A 19,778-nucleotide genomic window follows, 5' to 3' on the forward strand; every position below is an offset into this window, starting at 1 on the left:
GTCGGTGCCTCTGCATCCCAGTCCCAGAGTGCAGAGCAGAGCCCAGCACACAGCGGGGCTCTGAAGTGGTTTGCACACACTGGCCTCGGGGCTGGCTGTGCAGGGGCACAGGGGAGCAGGTTCCTGCTCGCTTCCCGGGACCCACATCAGAAGCCTGGGTGCAGAGGGCAGAGTCTGTGCTTGGCTGAAGCTCCCCTGGGAGATGGGGTGGTCCCAGCAGGTGGGATTCAAGGCCTTCTGGCCCTGTGATCTGAAGGGAGACACATGCCCGGAGACAGGGGGGTGACCTAGATGACCTTTCCAAGTCCCACCTGACCCCCAGAGCCAGAGGACACAGCATTGGTGTGGGTGACGCCTCCGGGACAGGGGGAGGGGGAGGGGCACGGTGGGCGGGGTGGGGCAGGGATCAGGCATCCAGGAGCAGTGACTCAGGCCCTCGGCACCGTGACCGTGTGTCTGCATTTAGCTGCTGGCTCCCGTGTCCCTGGAGGCCCTCTGGGCCCCCCACCCGCCCCCACCCTCTTCCTCTGACCTGAGGGCTGGTGGCTTCCCAGCAGCCCTGCTAGAACCCCCTCTTGCCCCTTGTCCCCACCTGTGCTCTTTCCCACTTCCCCTCAGTGCAGTCCCCCAGGGACTGGGCTTGTGGGAATCAGAGGAGAAAAGCTATCCAAACGAAGCCTATTGCGCAAACAGGTGCACCCCTGCCCAGGGGAATAATGTCAGTTGGGGAGGGGAGGGGGCCGTCCTAGAACACAGGGGACCTGGGCACACTGCTGCCCCTGGTGGTGGGCGCTGACCGTCTGCGTTGTGGGCATCTGGATGAGGCCCCCGTGTGGGCTGGAGCCAGCAGAGAAGCCTCACGGTGAAGGTGGGTGGCATGAGCTGAGCTGGGAAGCAAGGAAGGGAGGGGCCACACACTGCCACCTGAGCAGAGAGAGGCCCACCTCCCAGAAGGGCTTCCCCCGGCTTCTGCCCCCGTCTGGAATGTTGTCGGGCCCGGGGTTCACTGAGCACTGGGTGGACAGACAAGGGCGTCCTGGGCTCCTCCCAGCCAGACTGTCTCCACACACCAAAGGTCAAGTGACCAGGAATCTGAAAGGGATCTGGATCAGACACATCTGGGGTTGAACCCTGGCTCTGCCGCTGCGTGGCAAGCCCCTTCCTTCTGCTGAGGTCCTGCTCATAAACCGAGTTTAACACCCCCTCCCCTGATCTGTGTAGCCATCAGTGGGGCCGTGCTGGGCAGCTCATGGGCAGGAGTTATGTCCAGAAGGAACCCCGGAAGTCAGAGCTGGAATATTCACCTTCCAGAACTCTCCTTCATGCCAATGGGAATCACACTGACCACCGGTCCAGGCAGCTCCTCTGCGCCCAGGGTGGAGCCGGCAGTGGGTGGGACACAACCTTCCAGCCCTTCACCAAGTCCAGTAGTCCAGTAGTCTGCCCCAGCCCGATCTCAGCCCAATCCCCAGCCCTGCCTCAAGCTGCCAGCTTTCTCCTCTTGTTCCCCTAAAGGATCCAAGTGTGTCTGTGTTGGGGGGCGGGGATGGAATCAGGGTCCCCGTGGGAGCTGGCAAGGGGGCTGCACATTCTACCCCCGCCTTGGGAGCCATGTGAGCCTCTACTCAGGGATGGGGTGTGGACATCAGTGGCCTTGAGGACAGGGGCCCCTCACTGCACAGAGCAGTCCCACAGGGGTCTGCCACCCACCCCTGTCCTCAAGGAGCCCCAGGCTCAGTGGAGACAGAAGACACCAGGAACACCAGACCCCCAAGGTCTTGGGGCAGACAAGGGGGTCTGGGTGTCAAAGGGACGGCGTCCACCCCCACCCCACCCCCAGCCCTGCAGCGCCGAGGCCTCTGGAGCTGCAGCAATGGGCCTGGAATGCCAGGCTGTGAGCTCAGCCCTCCGGCCTGCAGCCTGCGTGTGCTGGGCTGTCAGCAGGGCCGGCTCACGGGAGAAGATTTCCAGCCCCCTCGGGCTACGGAGAGGCCTAAATTTAGCTGAGAGACAAGGGGCTGGCCGGGAGCCCAGGGGCAGCCAGGCCTTATAAAGCGCCAGCAGCCAGGGCCCAGCACGCTCCGCCGGAGGCCTGCACCCACACGCCTCTCCTGTGAGCCCCTGCCCGCCTGGACAGGGCCAGCGCCGCCCGTGGATGAGCCACAGGACCTCCTCCTCCTTCAGAGCGGAGAGAAGTTTCCACTCCTCTTCCTCCTCCTCCTCTTCCTCATCTTCATCTGCGGCCTCCCGCGCCCTCCCGGTCCAGGACCCACCCATGGAGAAGGCCTTGAGCATGTTTTCCGAGGATTTCGGCACCTTCATGCGGCCCCACTCGGAGGCCCTGTCCTTCCCAGGCAAGTGCTCAGGGCTCTGGAGGGGTGGGAGTGCATGCGGTAGCGACATCTGCTCCAGGACACCACCAAAATGCACCGTGGCTGCCCACCTGCACAGCCTGGGGGCCACAGACAGACATGGCTGTGAGACCAGGTGGGCTTGCAAGGCACGGTTGTGGCCCCAGGAGTGAGCCACGCTCCTGATGGACCGATCCCAGCTGGAGCCCTGGAGGGGTTGGGCGGGGGGACAGGAGGTATACCCTGTCTCCAGGCAGCCAGGGATGGCTGAGACCCTCCATGCAGCCCGCACGTGTGTGGGGTGAGGCCCCATCCCACCATGGCAAAGGTGGCCTGCGAGGGTGGGGAGGAGGGACGCAGGAGCAACAGCTGAGGAGGAGGTCGGCTCCGTTCCGGATGCTTGCCCTGCCCATGCCCAGCTCACGGCCACCTTCCCCACAGCCCGCCCCGGGGGGCAGGGCAACATCAAGACCCTCGGAGACGCCTATGAGTTTGCAGTGGACGTGAGGGACTTCTCACCAGAAGACATCATTGTCACTACCTCCAACAACCACATCGAGGTGCGGGCAGAGAAGGTGAGCCTGGCCCCACCCACCCTGGGAGCCCACTCCTTCGCCCTTTGTCCGCAGTGTCCCTTCCTGGGACCCCAGATGCTGACCAGGGTCCCGCCCCACTCAACTCCCTGGGGGCAGACTGGAGACCTTGTTCCCTAGAGCCCAAGGGCCATCACCCTTACTGCCATTCTCTGCCACCAGGGTCCAGAGTTAGGAGTCCTAGGCAGTAGAGGGAACCTGGAGAATGGGGAGGGGAGGGGGATGGGAGCAGAGGGGCATGGGGGCTGGGGCAGGAAGCTGGGAGGTGGTGCTGTGGAGTGGGACAGGCCAGTGGGCGTGTGGGTAGGTGGGGACTCACCTGTCAACAGCAGCAGGAGTCCCCCACAGGCCCCACCTCAAGCCCTCAGCCATCCTGGGCCCCCAGATTGGGAGCCAGGCTGGGCAGGAGCCTGCAGTTCAGGGTCACATACACACCAAACCACATACTCTTGCACCCAGGCACCACGAACTCATTGCTGAGCTCCCAGGAAGGACACACTGGGCCTCCACCCTAGAGGAGAACACGGCCAGGCCTGACAAGGGTGCTGGCCCAGGCGGCTGCAGCCATGGCTGCCCCTGAGAGCACAGGTCCACCCAAGCATCCCTGGATTCCCCAGGGCCTGGCCTCTGCCCCCAGTGCGTGCCAGGGATGCTGAGGACTGTGGGCCCCAGGACCAGAGGCAGCACGTACCAGCCCCCACCACCATGACAATGACTCAACCGTCCAGTCTCCTCTGGACACCATGTGCTGGCTGGACTGTGTGGGAGGGGCTGCCGGTCTGGCCCAGGGATGGACACCCAGTGTGTCTGGGCATCCAAGAGGGCACGGCTGTCTCCTGCACCATCGCTTCTTGTGTGGCTTGGGAGCCCCCACCCGCCCTCAGACTCAGCTCAAACTGAGTCCCTTGCTCATCTCTGGGAGCCCATGGTTCACCTATGATCACCCCTCTGCACCTCCCAGCAGAGGCCATCTGCACGCGGGAGCCCTCTCGGGGTTAGAATGGGGAGAAAGGGGCTGTGGCTTGACACGAGCCGGGGGAGTCAGAGCAGCCCCCTGACCTGTCCCCCCTTCCCCAGCTGGCAGCTGATGGCACCGTCATGAACACCTTCGCTCACAAGTGCCAGCTGCCGGAGGACGTGGACCCGACGTCGGTAACCTCGGCCCTGCGGGAGGACGGCAGCCTGACCATCCGGGCCCGGCGCCACCCGCACACAGAGCACGTCCAGCAGACCTTCCGGACAGAGATCAAAATCTGACGGGCTCCCTAGCTCCATCCCTCCTCCCTGCTCCTTCCCCACTGCCTTGCCAGCTGTGACGCCCTCCTGACCCCTCAACGAAGCCCCCAGGACATCTCGGCCCAGGCTCTCTGGCCCCCAACACTCCCAGACCCCAGGTGGGTCAGCCCCAAGCCAGGGCTCTCCCCTCTGCCTCACTTAGGGCTCCCAGATCCCAGATATGGCCTCTCGCACTTAGTCCAGGGCAGAGGGGTTGGGGTGGACAAAGGGAGTCTCAGAGAAGCTACTTTGAGGAAGAGGGTTGGGGCCAAGCAGAGCTTCTCGGCCGGCGATCTGCAGGACAGACAAATCCTTTGACCTGTGGAGTCTCTGCAGGGCAGGGGCAGGGGGACTGGTGACCAGGGACCCCCCCGGCCAAGGGGAGCAAAAGAGGCAGACGGAAGGTCACGGACAGAGACACCTATCTAAGCGAGACTGCTCAGAGAGGCCAGGAGGAGAATCCAACTCTGACCTTACACCCCACTTCGGCCATTCTCTAAGCCCCAGACCCGCTGGCAGGCTGCCCATCGCCCTGTGCCCCCAGCCAGCCAGCTGCGCCAGGGCAGGGCCATGCTGTACCTACACATAGTTGGGCTTTTCTTGGTACAGCTGGTTCTTGATAAAATGGGCAAGACTCCGGCTGTTGGCTACCTGTCCTGTCTCCGGGAGAGGTGGGGGCGAGGTTGGGTCCCTCTTCTTCTGCCCACAGGCCTGGGCTCCTGGGGCTGCTCCCACTGCAGACAGGATCTCCCAGCAGCGGTGGGAATAAGCCCAGGACGGGGCTTTGGGGCCTCAAGATTGGATCGCTGCTTCTCTCTGTGCCGCCACCGCCCCATCCTTTTCCCTTCCTGATCTGTAGGTTTGGTGTATCCATCACACACCTACTGCTGCCCTCCAGACACTAGCATTACCATCAGTCAAGGTCAAATCAGAACATTCTACAAGCAGACTTACGATGTCTGCTCTCATCAGTGGGGACACTGGGTCTTGAGCGTTAAGTGCCAGCTTTGTCACTGAAGGTTAGAGCTGGACCCAGGATGCCAGCTGTCCACACCCCTGCCTCTGTGCACTGAGGAGTGGCCTCCCCTCCCTCTGCCCCACAAGGCCCTGCTGGGGGATGAAGCGTCCCAGCCGAGTTCCCCCCGGCCCTCAATCTAGGTCAGTCTTCTCTGCAGAGCCCTGGCTGTCCCTAGTGACTATGGCTCAGTCTCCCACGTACAGATGCAGGGTGAGGGGTAGGGGCATCTCACAGTTGGCCGGGGTCCCCAGGACAAGTGGCAGGGCCAGGCTCTGCCCTCCACATCTCTCCCTCTGGCCATTCTGGGGTCCTGGGAAGAGGGGAACAGGGTGGGGGAAGGGAGAAGAATGCGCTGTCACCTGTGCACACAATAAAAGACAGTCTCCCAGACTCCTGGAGCTCTCCCCTGACTCTCAGCTTGGGGCAGGGAAACCCCAGGAGAAACAGCCACTCCTTCCTTGGGATCTGGGGGGGTTGGGGGGGGGCTCCAGGTCCAGCTAAGCACTCACAGAGTCCTGATATGCCTTGGTCTTCTCTGTTGGCTCCCCTGACCCTCCTGGGCAGGAATCCCAGGGCCACATGGGCGAGAAACCCTGCAGTGCCCTCTCGTCCACCGGCCTGCACTTCCTTCTCATTCTTTCAAGCTCCAGAGACATTGATTGGCTACTGGGTGCCGGGTGGAGGGCGGCACAGGCAGGCGGGCTGCACCAGGTCCTTCTCTGGAAATGCTTCTTGTATAGGATGGGGGCTCCGAGGCCCAGGGAAGCTGAGCGCCGCACCCCGGGGTGCAGTCAGTCGGCTGGGACCTAGGGCTGCAGGGGAGGGGGTGCTAGTTGCTCCAGGGATCCTGGGGGGGTATCTCTGGAGGGCTCAGGCCCAGACACCCCCGGCACTGCTGAAATCCGAGAGCCAGGCGCTCTCCCGGGGCCCAGCCGCAGCCCAGGGTGGGGGCGAGGGGGTGCAGTATTTCCAGCCTCCGTGACTCACCGATTCCACCGGCTATTTGCAGCCCCAACACTCATCGGCGCGGGACCGGGAGGAGCAGGCGAGCGTCTCCCCCCACCTCCTTCACCCCGGGTCAGGCTCACCTTGGCATCCCGACCCCATTGAGGCGGGCTGGGAAGGGGAGGCTCCCAGTGCCCCCACCCCGGCCCCAGCAGCCTCCTCCCCAGCCCGCAGTGGGGGAGGTGATAAACGCTGCACAGGGGACCGCGCGGCCGCTAGGAACCCGGCACGTATGTTCAAGGGAGCCCTCGGCCGGCCGCCACTCGGGCCAAGGTGACCCCGCCGCCGGGACGCTGCCGCCTGCCTGTCATCGGCTCCGCCCATGGGCGCCGGGCCGGGCGCCGCGCGCTTTGTCTCCTGGCGCCCCCACTCCTTTGAGGCTAAAATTAGGCTTGGCAGAAGGGCCTGCGCCGCCCCCAGCCTGGGAAGCGGGAGTCTTAAGGGCCCCATTCACTGTGCCCAGCGTGTGCCAGGCACCCTGCGCGTCCTCACCACAGCTCTGCCCGGTAGGCGCTGCTGTCATCACTGACCAGACGAGGCCGTGGAGGTTCAGAGAGGGCGAGCAACTGGCCCAAGGCCACCCAGCTCGGAAGTGGCGGGGCTGGGATTTGAACCCATGTCCATGTAAGCCCAGCTCAGTCTCCTGCCCGGGGAGCTAAGGCAGCACACCACCCCCACACACAAGGAAGAGGAATCCTGTGGCTTTGGAGGTGGCCAGGAGCCAGGGAAATTTAAATGAGTGAAACCTTTGGGGCTGGAGACCTGTGGGAGAGCCAGGTTAGCAGGTGCTGGGGGCCCTGGGGGGCACAGAGGACCCTGGAGGCTCTCTCACCTGTACAGGCTTCCCCCACCTCCTCCTCAAGGATGAAGACCCCAGACCTCCAGAGCCTCAAGCTAGGGCTCCTCCCCTAGGCCAACCCCCAACCCTCCATGCCCCTGCCCCCATCATGCAATCAGCTCCTCAGGCTGCATGGGTACCTGTTCTGTATTTGGACAATACCTTTTCAGTCCCTCCTGGCATGGGAAAGCAGCTAAGGAAGGGCCGAGAGGATTTTAAAAGCCAAGCCAACAAGCCTCATGTAACAGTGGAGGGGCAGTGGCAGACCCCGGAGCCCGGCCACCTTGGATCCAATCTTGACTCTGCTGTGTCTGAGCTGTGTGATTCTGAACAAGTAACTTAACCTCTCTGTGCGTCACGTGGCCTCTCTGTAAAATGGTGTTGGGGAGTTGGTTCATTCAGTGAGTTCAGCACCTGCTAGCTGACCATAGCTTGCGTGTGCCAGGCAGGTGCGATTTCCTTTAGGTCGTCAGCTTCACTCACCCTGTCCCTGGCCCCAGCAAGACCTCCATTTGGGCTGGAGGGGCAGAAGAGCTGCTCCTGGCACCTGGGCTTCTCTCCAAGAAAAGTTAAGCGTAAGGGCTCCCTCCCCCTTGCAGAGGATCCTGTCTGGGCCCTGGAGTGGGGGCTGGACGCCTCAGGAAGCCCTGGTGTCCTCACCGACAGGGGTCAGGGCTGCCCGGGGAAGCAGAGCTGTGTTCAGTGTAGGCTCTGTAAATGCCCAGCTCTTGTTCCGGCTGTTGTGGGTGGACAAGGCCAAGCTCACCCAGCTCTGCTCCCAGGCAAGAGAGAGTCCTGTGGGGCACGGGGAGTTGAGTCTGCGGCGGAAGGCTGTTGACAGTCAACACAGTCCGGCTTCAAGATCGAGCAGCCAGCAGGAGCCAAGCCCAGGCTCTGGGGCCCTCAGTCCAACGACAGCCTTTGGGGGCAGTCTGGGGGCTCTGGGAAGGGGTTGGGTCACCGGGTGTCCGAGAAGAGAGCGCAGGGCTGTGGGGCCTGCCACTCCTCCCTTCCTCCTCTCTCTTCCTCCCTTTCTTCCTGCTCACTCAGTTCTGCAGCCCCTCGCATGTCCCAGGTGTTACAAGGCCCCGAGGCCGGGGGTCTGAGTTCAGCAAGGCTGCCAGCCTAGCCTCCCGCTCCCGTACCTCACGCTTTCACTCACCGCCTCATACAGGCCTTGCACCTGCCGCTGGACTCCCTCCTCCGCAGTTGCTCCCCGAGTCCCTCTCGTGTGGTCAGTTCAGCTCTGAGGTCTGACGAGCCCTGTTCTCCCATGCGGATGCAGAGACCCAAGGACCTGGGCCATCCTCCACTGCCTTCCCAGGCCACAGCGCCAGCCCAGGACCAGGTAACTCTTAAAGTCTGAAGTTTATCTGGCTTACAGATCTGGAGGCTGGGAAGTGCAGACGCAGGGTGCTGGCCTCTCTCGGCACCTAATGAGGGCTTCCTCAGCCTATAAAACCACTAACACAGGTCAGTGCTGTGGCATAGTGGTTTAAGCTACCACCTGCAGTGCGGGCATCCCATATGAGTGCTGGTTCGAGACCCGGCTGCTCCACTCCCGATCCAGCTCTCTGCTATGGCCTGGGAAAGCAGTAGAAGATGGCCTAAGGCCTTGGGCCCCTGCACCTGTGTGGGAGACCCAGAAGAAGCTCTTGGCTCCTGGCTTCAGATCGGCGCAGCTCCTGCCATTGTGGCCAATTGGGGAGTGAACCAGCAGATGGAAGACTTCACTCTCTCTCTGCCTCTGCCTCTCTCTATGTAACTCTGACTTTCAAATAAATAAGTCTTAAAAAAAAAAAAAAAAAACTACCACCATCCTGGGGGCCTCACCCCCATGACCTCATCTTATCATGATTATCTCCCAAAGGCTCCACCTCCAAACATCATCAATATGTCAATATGGAGATTTATTTCCCAACACATGAAGCTTGAGGGGGATCATGCCTGTTAATCAATCACTCCCCTCTCCTCCCCTCTTGAGCCAGCTGTGGGCCCCCAGGAATCTGCTGTCTGGATTAAACCAGTCCATATCCAGCGCAGTGAAGTCAGGCTATGTGACCTGGTGCACCCGACGTCTTCACTCAGTACAAAACTTCTGAGATTCAACCGCATTCTAGCACGACCAGTAATGCATTCCTTTGTAAGACTGAGTATATCTCCTTGTATGAACAGACCACAACTTGCTTACTCACTCTTGAGTTGATGGGCTTTGGGGCTATTTCTGTTTTGCTATTGTGAATACACTGTGATATACAGATTCTTAAATTTTTAAAATTTATCTGAAAGGCAGGCAGACAGAGAAATCTCCCACGTGCTGGTTTATCCCCCAGATTCTCACAACAGCCAAGGCTGGGCCGGGTCAAAGACAAGAACTGGGAACTCCTCCCAGGTCTCCCCCATGGGAGGCAGGGAGCCAAGTACTTGACCATCTCCCAGTGTGTACATGGTCAGGAAGCTGGGACTCAGACCCAGGCATCCTCCGTGACGGCCAGAAACCCACCCCATTTCATGCACAGATTTGCGCGTGCACAGGTTTTCCGTTCACTTTGGTCTGTACTCAAGAGAGGCCTTGCTGGGTCACGTGGTACACTGGGTCTGTGTGTGTGTTTGAGGGACTGCCAGACTGTGTTCTCAAGTGGTGATACCATCTAACATTTCCATTAAAGATTTTACTTAGCACACAGTGAATAAGAGAACTGGTAAAATTTAACAAGCATCATCTGATATGGGCGCCGGTTCGAGTCCTGGCTGCTCCACTTCCCATCCAGCTCTCTGCTAATGCACCTGGGAAAGCAGTGGAAGATGGCTCAAGTGCTTGAGCCCCTGCACCCACTTGGGAGACCCAGAAGAAGCTCCTGGCTCAGCCCCAGCCATTGCGGCCATTTGGGGAGTGAACCAGTAGATGGAGGATCTGTGTGTGTGTGTGTGTGTGTGTCTCCCCCTCTCACTTTCTGTAATTCTGCCTTTCAAAGAAATAAAAAAAGAAAACTTAAAAAAAAAAAAAAAAGATGTCACAAGCAGTTCAAAGCAGACGTGCTTGTCGGTTAAGCAATATGGAAACGAATGTGGAAGTGAGACACAGGTGCTGCTGGACGCCTGACAGACAGAACAGGGTCTGCTTGTTGAAGCCCCACCCGTTATTCACAACACACAGAGTTGTAAGAAGCTCAAAGGCAGGGAAGGTGCACAAGCCCCGGTCGGTCAGTGAACTGGAGACACTCTTGCTTCCCCCACATGTGCTCACACCCCCTTAACCTTGGACTTGCTCCCTGATCTCTCCCCGCCGTCCCTTGTCGTCAGCCTCTCTGCTGAAGGCTGCTTCTTCCCCAGCCTCAGTCTGACCAGAGCTCCGTAGAGGCTGGGCCACCACCTGCCAGCCTCTTCCCCATGTGTCCCAGGGGACCTCACCCATGCATGTCCCTTTGTGACCCTGTCACCTCCGATGTCCCCACTCGCTCCTCCACCTGTGAGTCCCATCTCAGTGAGGAGCCCTCACCTCACTCGGTCACCACACGTTGCCCACACGTTGCCTGGCCTGGGTCCCTGGGAAGCATTCCTTTACCTTCACTCACATTCGACAAGTGTGCACGGAGCCCAGCACAGGTGCCCCAGCCAGGGTGTGCGGCCACACTGCCTGTGCTGTGGATCTGAGTTCTGCCTCTTTGTATTCAGTGACCTTGGGCAAAGGATTTTATCTCAGTGCCTCAGGTTCCGTCTGTATCAAATGGCCATAAAATTTGTACCCACTTCCTGGGTCAGGGATGGGTGTAATGCGTATAATGTCTGGCCAAGAGTAGCAGTGACAGCTCCCTTACTGAGCAGGTGACAAGTGCCTGATGCCCCTTGAATCCTCGCCAGGACCCCCGTGGTGAGACTCTGAGATGGTGCGTGGGTAGATGCCTGGCTTAAATGCTCAGAGTCCCGTGGAAACTCCACTCGGGCTCCAAGGCCTGCAGGTCCCCACCTTGGACCCAGTGCCGTCCAGTCTGATGGTGGAGCGACACCTGCTGTTGCCAAGTTGGATGTGCAGCCATGGGCCTCCCTTTTCCTTGAAAGTCCCGCTTGCTCGCTCGGCAGCCTTGTCTTTGGGCAGGGATGTGTTGTCTACATTATACCATCACCACCGCTCAAGTCACACCAGCACTCCCCTTTGCCTGGCCGAAGACTCGGCCTGCTGTGCCGGCTCCCCCACCTGTCCCCTGCTCCGGCACGGGAGCCGGAGGGCTTCTTTTCAAAAGGAAGCCAGTGAGGCTGGTGTTTTTCTGGCACAGAGTGAGCAATGCATCTTGGTCACTAGATTTTTGTAGGAATCTATAAAATATTCATTGAGTGAGTAGAGGAACCCTCAGCAGTTTTTGCCCGGGAGCCTTGAGACACTTCCCTGGCCAGGTGGACTTAGGGCTTCACCCGGCGGTGTTCATCTCAGACTTACACGCACCCTCACACCCACACCAGCGACCCACTCTTGCTCAGGGACATGACCATCCCATAGGAGCTAGGCCAACCCCCGCTCCTCGATTTTCTGTATCTGCTGGGGACAGTGTGAGCCTGGCATACAATAGGTGCTCAATAATTGCCCTTAGTTCCATTATGTGGAACTTGGTACTCCCTTTCCTTCCTGAGCACCCTCTACCCTGGGAGAAGCCAGCTCCTACTGTTCCCCACTTGGGATGCCAGGGCCCTGCTGGGCTGCCTTCTGGGGTGCCAGCTTCCCTGAGCCTCACGACCACCACGGCCACGCCCACAGATTGCCCTGTTCAGCATCCTGTGCCCTCCCAGCAGCCTCCATGCTTGCATGGTGAGCCAAGACGACAGCAGCCGACACATGCCCCTGCCCAGTGCACGGGGCATCCTGACCATCTGCTCTGGCCGCCTCTGCCCAGCAGGTGGTCCTGGGAAGAGTGAGTTTTTGCAGGGTTGGCTCCTTCTCCTCATTTTTTTTTTAATTTTTTAAAATTATTTTTTGACAGGCAGAGTGGACAGAGAGAGAGAGAGACAGAGAGAAAGGTCTTCCTTTGCCATTGGTTCACCCTCCAATGGCCGCCACACCGCGCTGATCAGATGGCAGGAGCCAGGTACTTATCCTGGTCTCCCATGTGGGTGCAGGGCCAAAGTACTTGGGCCATCCTCCACTGCACTCCCTGGCCACAGCAGAGAGCTGGCCTGGAAGAGGGGCAACCGGGACAGAATCCGGCGCCCCGACCGGGACTAGAACCCGGTGTGCCGGCGCCGTAAGGCAGAGGATTAGCCTAGTGAGCCGCGGCGCCGGCCCTCATTTTTTTTTTAATTAAATTTTTATTTATTTGAAAGACAGAGCGACGAGATTTCCCATTCCCTCTGCTGGCTCACTCTCCACATGCCCACAACAGCTGGGGCTAGGCCAGGACGAAGCCAGGAGCCCAGAGTCAATCCAGGTCTCCCACATGGGTGGCAGGGACCTGGCTACTTGGGTTGTCCCCGACTGCCCTCCAGGGTGCACGTTAGCAGGAAGCTAGAATGTGGAGCAGAGCAGGGACCCAAGCCCAGGCACTTTTTTTTTTTTTTTAAGATTTATTTATTTATTTGAGCAGCAGAGTTACAGAGAGGAAAGGCAGAGAGGGGGTACTCCATCCGCTGGTTCACTCCCGAAATGGCCACAACAGCCAGAGCTGGGCCGATCTGAAACCAGGAGCCAGGAGCTTCTTCTGGGTCTCCCATGCAGGTGCAGGGGCTCAAGGACTCGGGCCATCTTCCACTGCTTTCCCAGGCCACAGCAGAGAGCTGGATCGGAAGTGGAGCAGCCGGGACTTGAACTGGTGGCTCCAGATGGAATCTTGATTGCTGCCCTGAACACCTGCCCCTCATCTTTTAGGTCATCCTTCAATTGCTTCCTGCTCACAGGGGCCCTTCCCAGACCCCGTTTCAGAAAAGCGCTTCCCCAGTCGTGTTCCCTGCCAGCGTCTGCTTTGTTCCTGTAGCGTGTTCATCACTGCTCACACTCATCTTCTTTATTCGGTTACATTCTCTCCGCTCTCCCTTTGCCAAGGGAACCTTGAAGCATCTTCCCTGGCACCCGCAGGGCCTGGCATGGGGAGGTTACTGTTAGGATGACCGCAGGAATAGATTAGTTTCTGGCCAGCAGGAGGCGCTGCAGAAAGCCTGGCGGAGACCGGGAGCAGGACCCCTGAAGGCTGTCTCCAGGGTCCTTTCGTGGCTCTGGTGGGCATCAGCTCAGGGACAGGACTCCAGCCTGACTGGGGAAGCGAGGGTGGGCCCTGAGAATGGCAGCCCCCTCTCGTGGCCTGGCCCTTCCCGCTAATCCGCCTGCCTGCAGACACAGGAAGACAGGGCCTTGAGCGAGCCCTTGACTGTGCCCCACGTCGAAGACCTGGCAGGCCCAGCCTTTGAGGGGCTCCCCTTGGCTTTTGGACTCTCCTGAGGGCAGAATGGGCCGACTGGGGAGGAAGCTGGGGCCTCAACCCCTCTGCAGGGTGGCAGGGTGTCCCTGGCCTGCGCAACGGGTCTCCAACCCGGGGACAAATACTGAGTCCCACCAGGCTCGCTTCCCCCACAGAACACGATGTAGGTCTTCACTGGTGGGGCTGCAGGCCCTCGTCGGGGCCTCGGGCCTCGGCGGGGCACTGGAGGCGTGGCCAGAGGGAGCTGTTTTCCGAGGCCACAGTCGATGAGGAAGGTCAGGTGAGCCTTGGGGATGGCCTTCTGAGGTCGCACCGGCTTCCAGCCTGGAAGGAAAGAAAAGAACAAAGACTGGTGTTGGCACAAGCCAGGGACACGTTTCCAGTCACCCATTTGGTCCTTCATCCAACGGGGTTAAACTGAGTGTTGGCGGAAAGACAAGTGGGGTTTAAGAGCCTAGGTTTTGGGGCAGGCATTTGGCACAGCTGTGGAGTTGTTGCTTGGGAGCCCACATTCCACATCGGAGTGCCCGGTTCAAGTCCTGGCTCCTCTGCTTCCCATCCAGCTTCCTGCTAATGTGCTCCCTGGGAGGGAGCAGAATTGGCCTCAAGTGGTGGATTTGTGCCACCATGTGGGAGACCTGGGTGAGTTCTTAGCTCTGGACTTCAGCCTGGCCTAACTCTGGCTGTTGTGGGCATTTGAGGAGTGAACTACTAGTGGATGGAAAATCTCTCTGCCTTTCAAGCTAAAAGAAAAAAGAAAAAATATTTTTCTTGAAGTATTTATTTATTCATTCATTTGAAAGGCAGAGTTACAGAGAGAAAAAGGGAGAGACAGAGAGAGAGAAATCTTCCATCTTCTGGTTCACTCCCAAAATGGCTGCAACAGTGGGGCTGGGCCAGGCTGAAGCCAGGATCCTGGAACTCCATCCTGGTCTCCCATGTGGGTGCAGAGACCCAAAGAGTTGAACCATCCTCTGCAGCCTTCCCAGGATTGGAAGTGGAGCAGCCAGACTCGAACTGGCACCCATATAGGATGCCTGCATCGCAGACATCAGCTTAACCCACTCCCCCACAATGCCGGCACCCCCAAGTTTTGTTTCTGTTTTGTTGTGTTTTCAAATTCAGCACCGCAGAGACCTGAGTTTAAATCCTGGCTTCTCGGGGCCGGCGCTGTGGCTCAGAGTTAACGCCCTGGCCTGAAGCGCCAGCATCCCATATGGGCGTTGGTTCGAGACCAGCTGTTCCACTTCCGGTCCAGCTCTCTGCTGTGGCCTGGGAAGGCAGAAGATGGCCCAAGTCCTTGGGCCCCTGCACCCACTTGAAAGACCCAGAGGAAGTTCCTGGCTCCTGGCTTTGGATCGGTGCAGCCCCAGCCGTTGCAGCCAGTTGGGGAGTGAACCATCAGATGGAAGACTCTCTCTCTCTGTTTCTCCTCTCTCTGTGTAATTCTGACTTTCAAATAAATAATCTTTAAAAAGAAATCCTGGCTTCTCAGGGCAGGCACTTGGTCTAGTGGGTAAGATGCTGGTCTGGGAACCCGCATCCATGGAGTGTCTGAGTCCCACAGCCTGCTCCACTTCCCATTTCAGCTTCCCTGCTCCACTTCCGATTCCAGCTTCCCGCTAAAATGTACACACACCCTGGTTGGCACAAGGGATGGCTCAAGCAGCTGGATTCCTGCCACCCACATGGGCGATCTGGATTTAGTTCTCAGCTCTGGACTTCACCCTGGCCCAGCCTCAGTCCTTGTGGGAAACTGGGGAATGAACCAGCGTATGGGAACTCTCACTTTTCTCTGTCCATCTATCTCTTTCAAATGTCCCTGTCTCTGCCTCCTAAAAAAAAAAACAAAACAAAAAAAAAAAAAAAAAACAGAGAGAAGAAAAGAAAATTCCTGGCTCCTCCCCGTCTCAGCCATCTGTCTTCCAAGAGCATGGAGCCCAGCACACCAGAGCTTCTCTGCTTTACTGTGTACATGAAGTCAGGTCTAGGATGGGGCCCGAGAGTCTGCATTTCTAATAAGCTCCCAGGGGACGGCAGTGCCGTGGGTCCTCAACCTGAGAGGGTGGCCCTGCACCTTTCACTAGTGAGTAAACTCAGGTGGGCGTTGTGGAGCAGCGGGTTAAGCCACCCCCTAGGAAGCCTGCATCCCATATTGAAGTTCCTGGTTAAACCCTAGCTGCTCCGCTTCTGATTCAGCTCCCTGCTAGTGCGCCTGGGAAGACAGCAGAAGACGGCCCAAGCGCTTAGGTTTCTGCCAACTGCAGACTGGATGGAGTTCCTGGCTCCTGGCTTCAGCCTGGCCCAGACCCAGCTGCTGAGAACCGGGGAGTAAACTGGCAGATGAAATCTCTCTCTCTCTCTTTCTGCCTTTCAAATAAATGAATAAATCTTAAAAAAAAAAAAAATGAAGAAACAGGCTCAGCTTGCATGGGGGTGGGTAGCCGTCAGGAAACTCCACACCTCTATTCCTTTCCCCACAATGCTGTCCCCAGTCTGGGACAATCCCATCAGCAATGGCCTTCGGCCCTGGGGATCTTCCCTCCGTGCAGCTGGTGTAACCCACTCCCTAGCTTGGAGGCCAGCTCAGTGTGGGTTTATCCGGGAAGCAAGGGTCAGAGCAGATTTGCCTGAATGCAAAGCCTGTGCTGTTAACAGAGTCACTCTCTGGGGTTCCCCGAGCAGTGCCACATCTGTTCTTTCACCTGGTGCTGTTAGGCGCGACACAGGCTCAGATGGGAGCTTGCGTGCTGGTGGAGAAGGCGCACCCTGGCTTGAGACTCCTGGCTGCCCTGAGGCAGCACCTCCCCCCACCCCCCCGGCCCCCAGCTAGTCTCAGCCCCCTCTTACCGGAGCTGGTCTCTAAGTGTGTCCCAAGGCTGGGGTCTTTGAGGCTGGCTCTCCAGTCCCTGGAGTCTTCTGAGGGGGCCATGTCGATGCCACGGCAGCAGCCTAGCTCTGACAGGAGGGAAGCAGTCCCTGGTCGAGTCTTCTAGGATGTAGCGCTCTCACCCTGGGACCAAACCTTTTATATTTGCCGGAACCAGATCCGGATTTGCTGAGTTCCACCAGGAGCCACGGGAACTGGCCTGGGGCAGTGAGGGATTGCTTTGATCAACATGGTTGTGTCAACAGGATTATTGTCGCTGCCCTGGGAGGGCTGCCTCCTACCAGACAGTTTCTTCCAGCGTCAGCAGTGGCTTCCTGGCTTGGGATAGATAGGTATGTACACTTCCAGAACCTTCTCATGAAGCCCTCAGTTTCCCAAATCTGTCTTTGGCCACGTCTGCAGCTTTTGTGTTTGATTCCTATCTAACAATCATACGAATGACCCAACATGTCCCTTAAGTCAACTGTTTTTACTGCAAAAGAGAAGTGCTTCAAAGAGAAAGTTGGCATGGCACCCTTACATAGAAGCGGTGTCTCTCCCATAGAGAAGTAACTAGGTGTGGCAGGTGGAGCGGTGGTCCTCCAGGGATGCCACGCCCTCATCCCCAGAATCTGTGAGCCTGGGGCCTTGCCTGACAGATGTGATTACAGAAGAGGGACTTTGAGTTGAAGGGGATTACCCTGGGTCATGTGAGCGAGCTCATGTCAACTCCTTAAGTCAGAAAACCTTTCCAGGCTGGATTAGGGAGCCATGTGGGGAGGGCAGAGGCGGGAAGGATGTGAAGTGAGGACGCCACCGCCATCGCTGGCTGTGGAAGTTTTATCTAGAAAAGCATGCAACTGAGACTCAGGACGACACCCTCACAACACAGATCCCTTCTGACACAAGAAGCAATCAACTCAGCGGTGGGCACCCAGGCCGGCGTCCCCCGGCTCATTTCAACTCGGACCCCACCCACCTGGATCCCCAGGCTGAGGGCTCCGTCCCCAGCACTATCCCCACGTCAGACGACAGCTGCAGGCTCCAGTTGCCCTACCTGTGCTTCTGATGGGGCTTCCACAGCCCCTGCTTGCTGTAGGGCACACAGAACTCGGGCGAGAGCTTTCTGCTGGCCAGTTTGTCATGAAGGATATTAGTACCAGGGACACAGATGAAGAGATGCACAGGGCAAGGTGTGGGGGTGGGGAACCTCTTTTCTGCCAAGGGCCATCTGGATACGCATGGCGTCATTCATGGACCATGCAAAATTATCGCCTTGAAAATTAGCCTGCTATAGATGCATTGAATTTTGGCCAGATGAAATGACCTTATGGGCCCTGGAGCTGGACATGCCCCAGCTGGTGGACAGGAGGGGAAGTGGAGCTTCCATGCCTCTCCAGGAGCCTCTAGTGTTCAGCTTTCCTGACCTTCTCCCAACCCTGTCCTTTTATGGTGACTTCATTGCATAAGCATAATTGAGAAATGGATTTGGACTCAAACCAGCAACCAAATGGGATGCTGGCACCGAAGGTGGAGGCTTAGCCCACTATGCCACAGCACCAGCCCCTGCTCCTCTTCTGATTCAGTTCTCTGCTAATGGCCAGGGAAAGCAGTGGAAGGTGGCCCAAGTGCTTGGGCCCCTGCACCCACATGAGAGACCCGAAAGAAGCTCCTGGCTCCTGGCTTCAGCCTGGCCCAGCCTTGGCCATTGCAGCCATTTGGGGAGTGAACCAGCAGATGGAAGACCCCTCTCTCTGTTTCTCCCCTCTCTCTGTCTGTAACTCTGCCTCTCAAATAAATAAATACATATTTTAAAAGGAATAAAAATAATTATTTTTTAAAAAGGAGATGGGGAGAACCTTCATTGGCTACCACCAGAGGTAATCAGGACACCAGCTCCTGACCCTGAAAATCGCAGATTAAATGGACATAAACATCCAAGAGACAGATAGTGACAAGTGTTAGCAAGGGTGAGAAGCTGAGGGGCCGGCTCTGTGGCCCAGTGGGTTAAAGCCCCAGCCTGCTGTGCCAGCATCCCATATGGGGCCCGTTCGAGTCTCAGCTGCTCCTGTTCCAATTCAGCTCTCTGCTATGGCCTGGGGAAGCAGTGGAAGATGGCCCAAGCACCCACTGGGAGACCTGGAAAAAGTTCCTGGCTTTGGTCTGGCCCAGCCCTGGATGTTGTGGTCCTTTGGGTGGGAAGCAGCAGATGAAAGATTCTCTCTCTCTCTTTCTCTCTGCCTTTCAAATAAATAAATAAATCTTGAAAAAAAAAAAAAAAAAAAAGAAGAAGAAGTCTATCCTGCCTTTCCCAGTGAACTGTATTTCCAGGTAACCACATGGCCTACTTGATGGGTGAAAATTATTTTTTTTAAGACTTATGTATGTATTTATTTATTTGGAAAGCAGAGCATCAGGGAGGGAGAGACAAAGAGAGATAGATGTTTTATCTGTTGGTTCACTTCCCAAATGACTGCAACAGCCAGGCCTGGGCCAAGTCAAAGCCAGGAGCCTGGAACTTCCTCCTGGTCAGCCATGTGGGTGCAGGGGCTCAAGTATGGGCCTACCTTCTGCTGCCTTCCAAGGTTCATTAACAGGAACCTGGATGGGGAGCAGAGCAGCCAGGACTGGGACCCGCAGACCAAGGTGGGTGCTGGCATCCCACTGCGCCACAACACTAGCCCCAGGAAAATTATTTACAGGTTTCCAGCTAATATGTGTGGAAGAATGATAGCATCAGAAATGCATCATTTTACAACCTCTAAGGAAATCAGTGGCCCAGATAAAGTCAGGGGTCTTCAAAGGAAGAAGCCATTACATGGGGGGTTGATGGGGAACTTTCCAAAGGAAAAATGGGCCTGCTGCCACCCAAGCCCACCTGGGGGGTCCTGATGTGACTCAGTAGAAGCCCTTGAAGCACCCAAGAAGTGTTCTTACCAAAAAAGTTGCATCAGAATCTACTCAAACCCCAGAGGTAATTTACAGGGGTCGAGAGCTGGTTAAATGACAGTGGAGAGATCTAGAATGTAGGACATTCTGCGGGATGACCCCATTCCTGCCAGACAAAAACATGGAACAAATGAAAAACAAGAAGAGATTCCTGGGATAAAGTATCAAGAGACAATTTAAAAAACATGGGGTGGCAGCTGGTTAAGACGCCTGGCTGAAACGCTGGCATCACAGGTTGCAGTGTCTGGGTTCAAGACCAGGCTCCACTCCTGATTCCAGTGTGCACCTTGGGAGGCCACAGTGATGGCTCAAGTAGTTGGGTTCCAGCCACCCACATGGGAGGCCTGGGTGGAGTTCCCAGCTCCTGGCTTTGGTCCAGCTCAGCCTCGGCTGCAGGCATCTGGGGAATGAACAAGTTGATGGGATCTTTCTGTCTCTTTCTCCACCCCACTCCCCCGCCCTGTCTCTTTCTTTGTCTC

At 57.7% G+C, this 19,778-nt stretch overlaps 2 protein-coding genes across 2 annotated transcripts; one reads left to right on the forward strand and one right to left on the reverse strand.

Moving 5' to 3' along the window:
• Positions 1-1,893: 1,893 nt before the first annotated feature.
• On the forward strand, positions 1,894-5,627 carry HSPB7 (heat shock protein family B (small) member 7). The gene is made up of 3 exons (XM_008249753.4): positions 1,894-2,354; positions 2,793-2,926; positions 4,022-5,627. The coding sequence occupies exons 1-3, from the start codon at positions 2,156-2,158 to the stop codon at positions 4,199-4,201; spliced, it is 513 nt and encodes a 170-aa protein (XP_008247975.1). The 5' UTR covers positions 1,894-2,155; the 3' UTR covers positions 4,202-5,627.
• On the reverse strand, positions 4,894-16,567 carry SRARP (steroid receptor associated and regulated protein). The gene is made up of 2 exons (XM_008249754.4): positions 16,332-16,567; positions 4,894-13,805 (listed from the first exon to the last, which is right to left on the reverse strand). The coding sequence occupies exons 1-2, from the start codon at positions 16,411-16,413 to the stop codon at positions 13,378-13,380; spliced, it is 510 nt and encodes a 169-aa protein (XP_008247976.2). The 5' UTR covers positions 16,414-16,567; the 3' UTR covers positions 4,894-13,377.
• Between the last annotated feature and the right edge of the window lie 3,211 nt (positions 16,568-19,778).

This window comes from Oryctolagus cuniculus, chromosome 7 (genome assembly GCF_964237555.1).
Source record: "Oryctolagus cuniculus chromosome 7, mOryCun1.1, whole genome shotgun sequence".
Classification (NCBI taxonomy): domain Eukaryota; kingdom Metazoa; phylum Chordata; class Mammalia; order Lagomorpha; family Leporidae; genus Oryctolagus; species Oryctolagus cuniculus.

What these genes read in the sequence shown, in the direction of transcription:
- HSPB7 (XM_008249753.4), top strand. Translation starts at nt 2,156, where the DNA reads ATGAGCCACAGGACCTCCTCCTCCTTCAGAGCGGAGAGAAGTTTCCAC. An exon ending in GGAGGCCCTGTCCTTCCCAG is followed by an intron (nt 2,355 to 2,792) that starts GCAAGTGCTCAG and finishes CCTTCCCCACAG; the next exon opens with CCCGCCCCGGGGGGCAGGGC. An exon ending in TCGAGGTGCGGGCAGAGAAG is followed by an intron (nt 2,927 to 4,021) that starts GTGAGCCTGGCC and finishes CCCCTTCCCCAG; the next exon opens with CTGGCAGCTGATGGCACCGT.
- SRARP (XM_008249754.4), bottom strand. Translation starts at nt 16,413, where the DNA reads ATGGCCCCCTCAGAAGACTCCAGGGACTGGAGAGCCAGCCTCAAAGAC. An exon ending in ACACTTAGAGACCAGCTCCG is followed by an intron (nt 13,806 to 16,331) that starts GTAAGAGGGGGC and finishes CTTTCCTTCCAG; the next exon opens with GCTGGAAGCCGGTGCGACCT.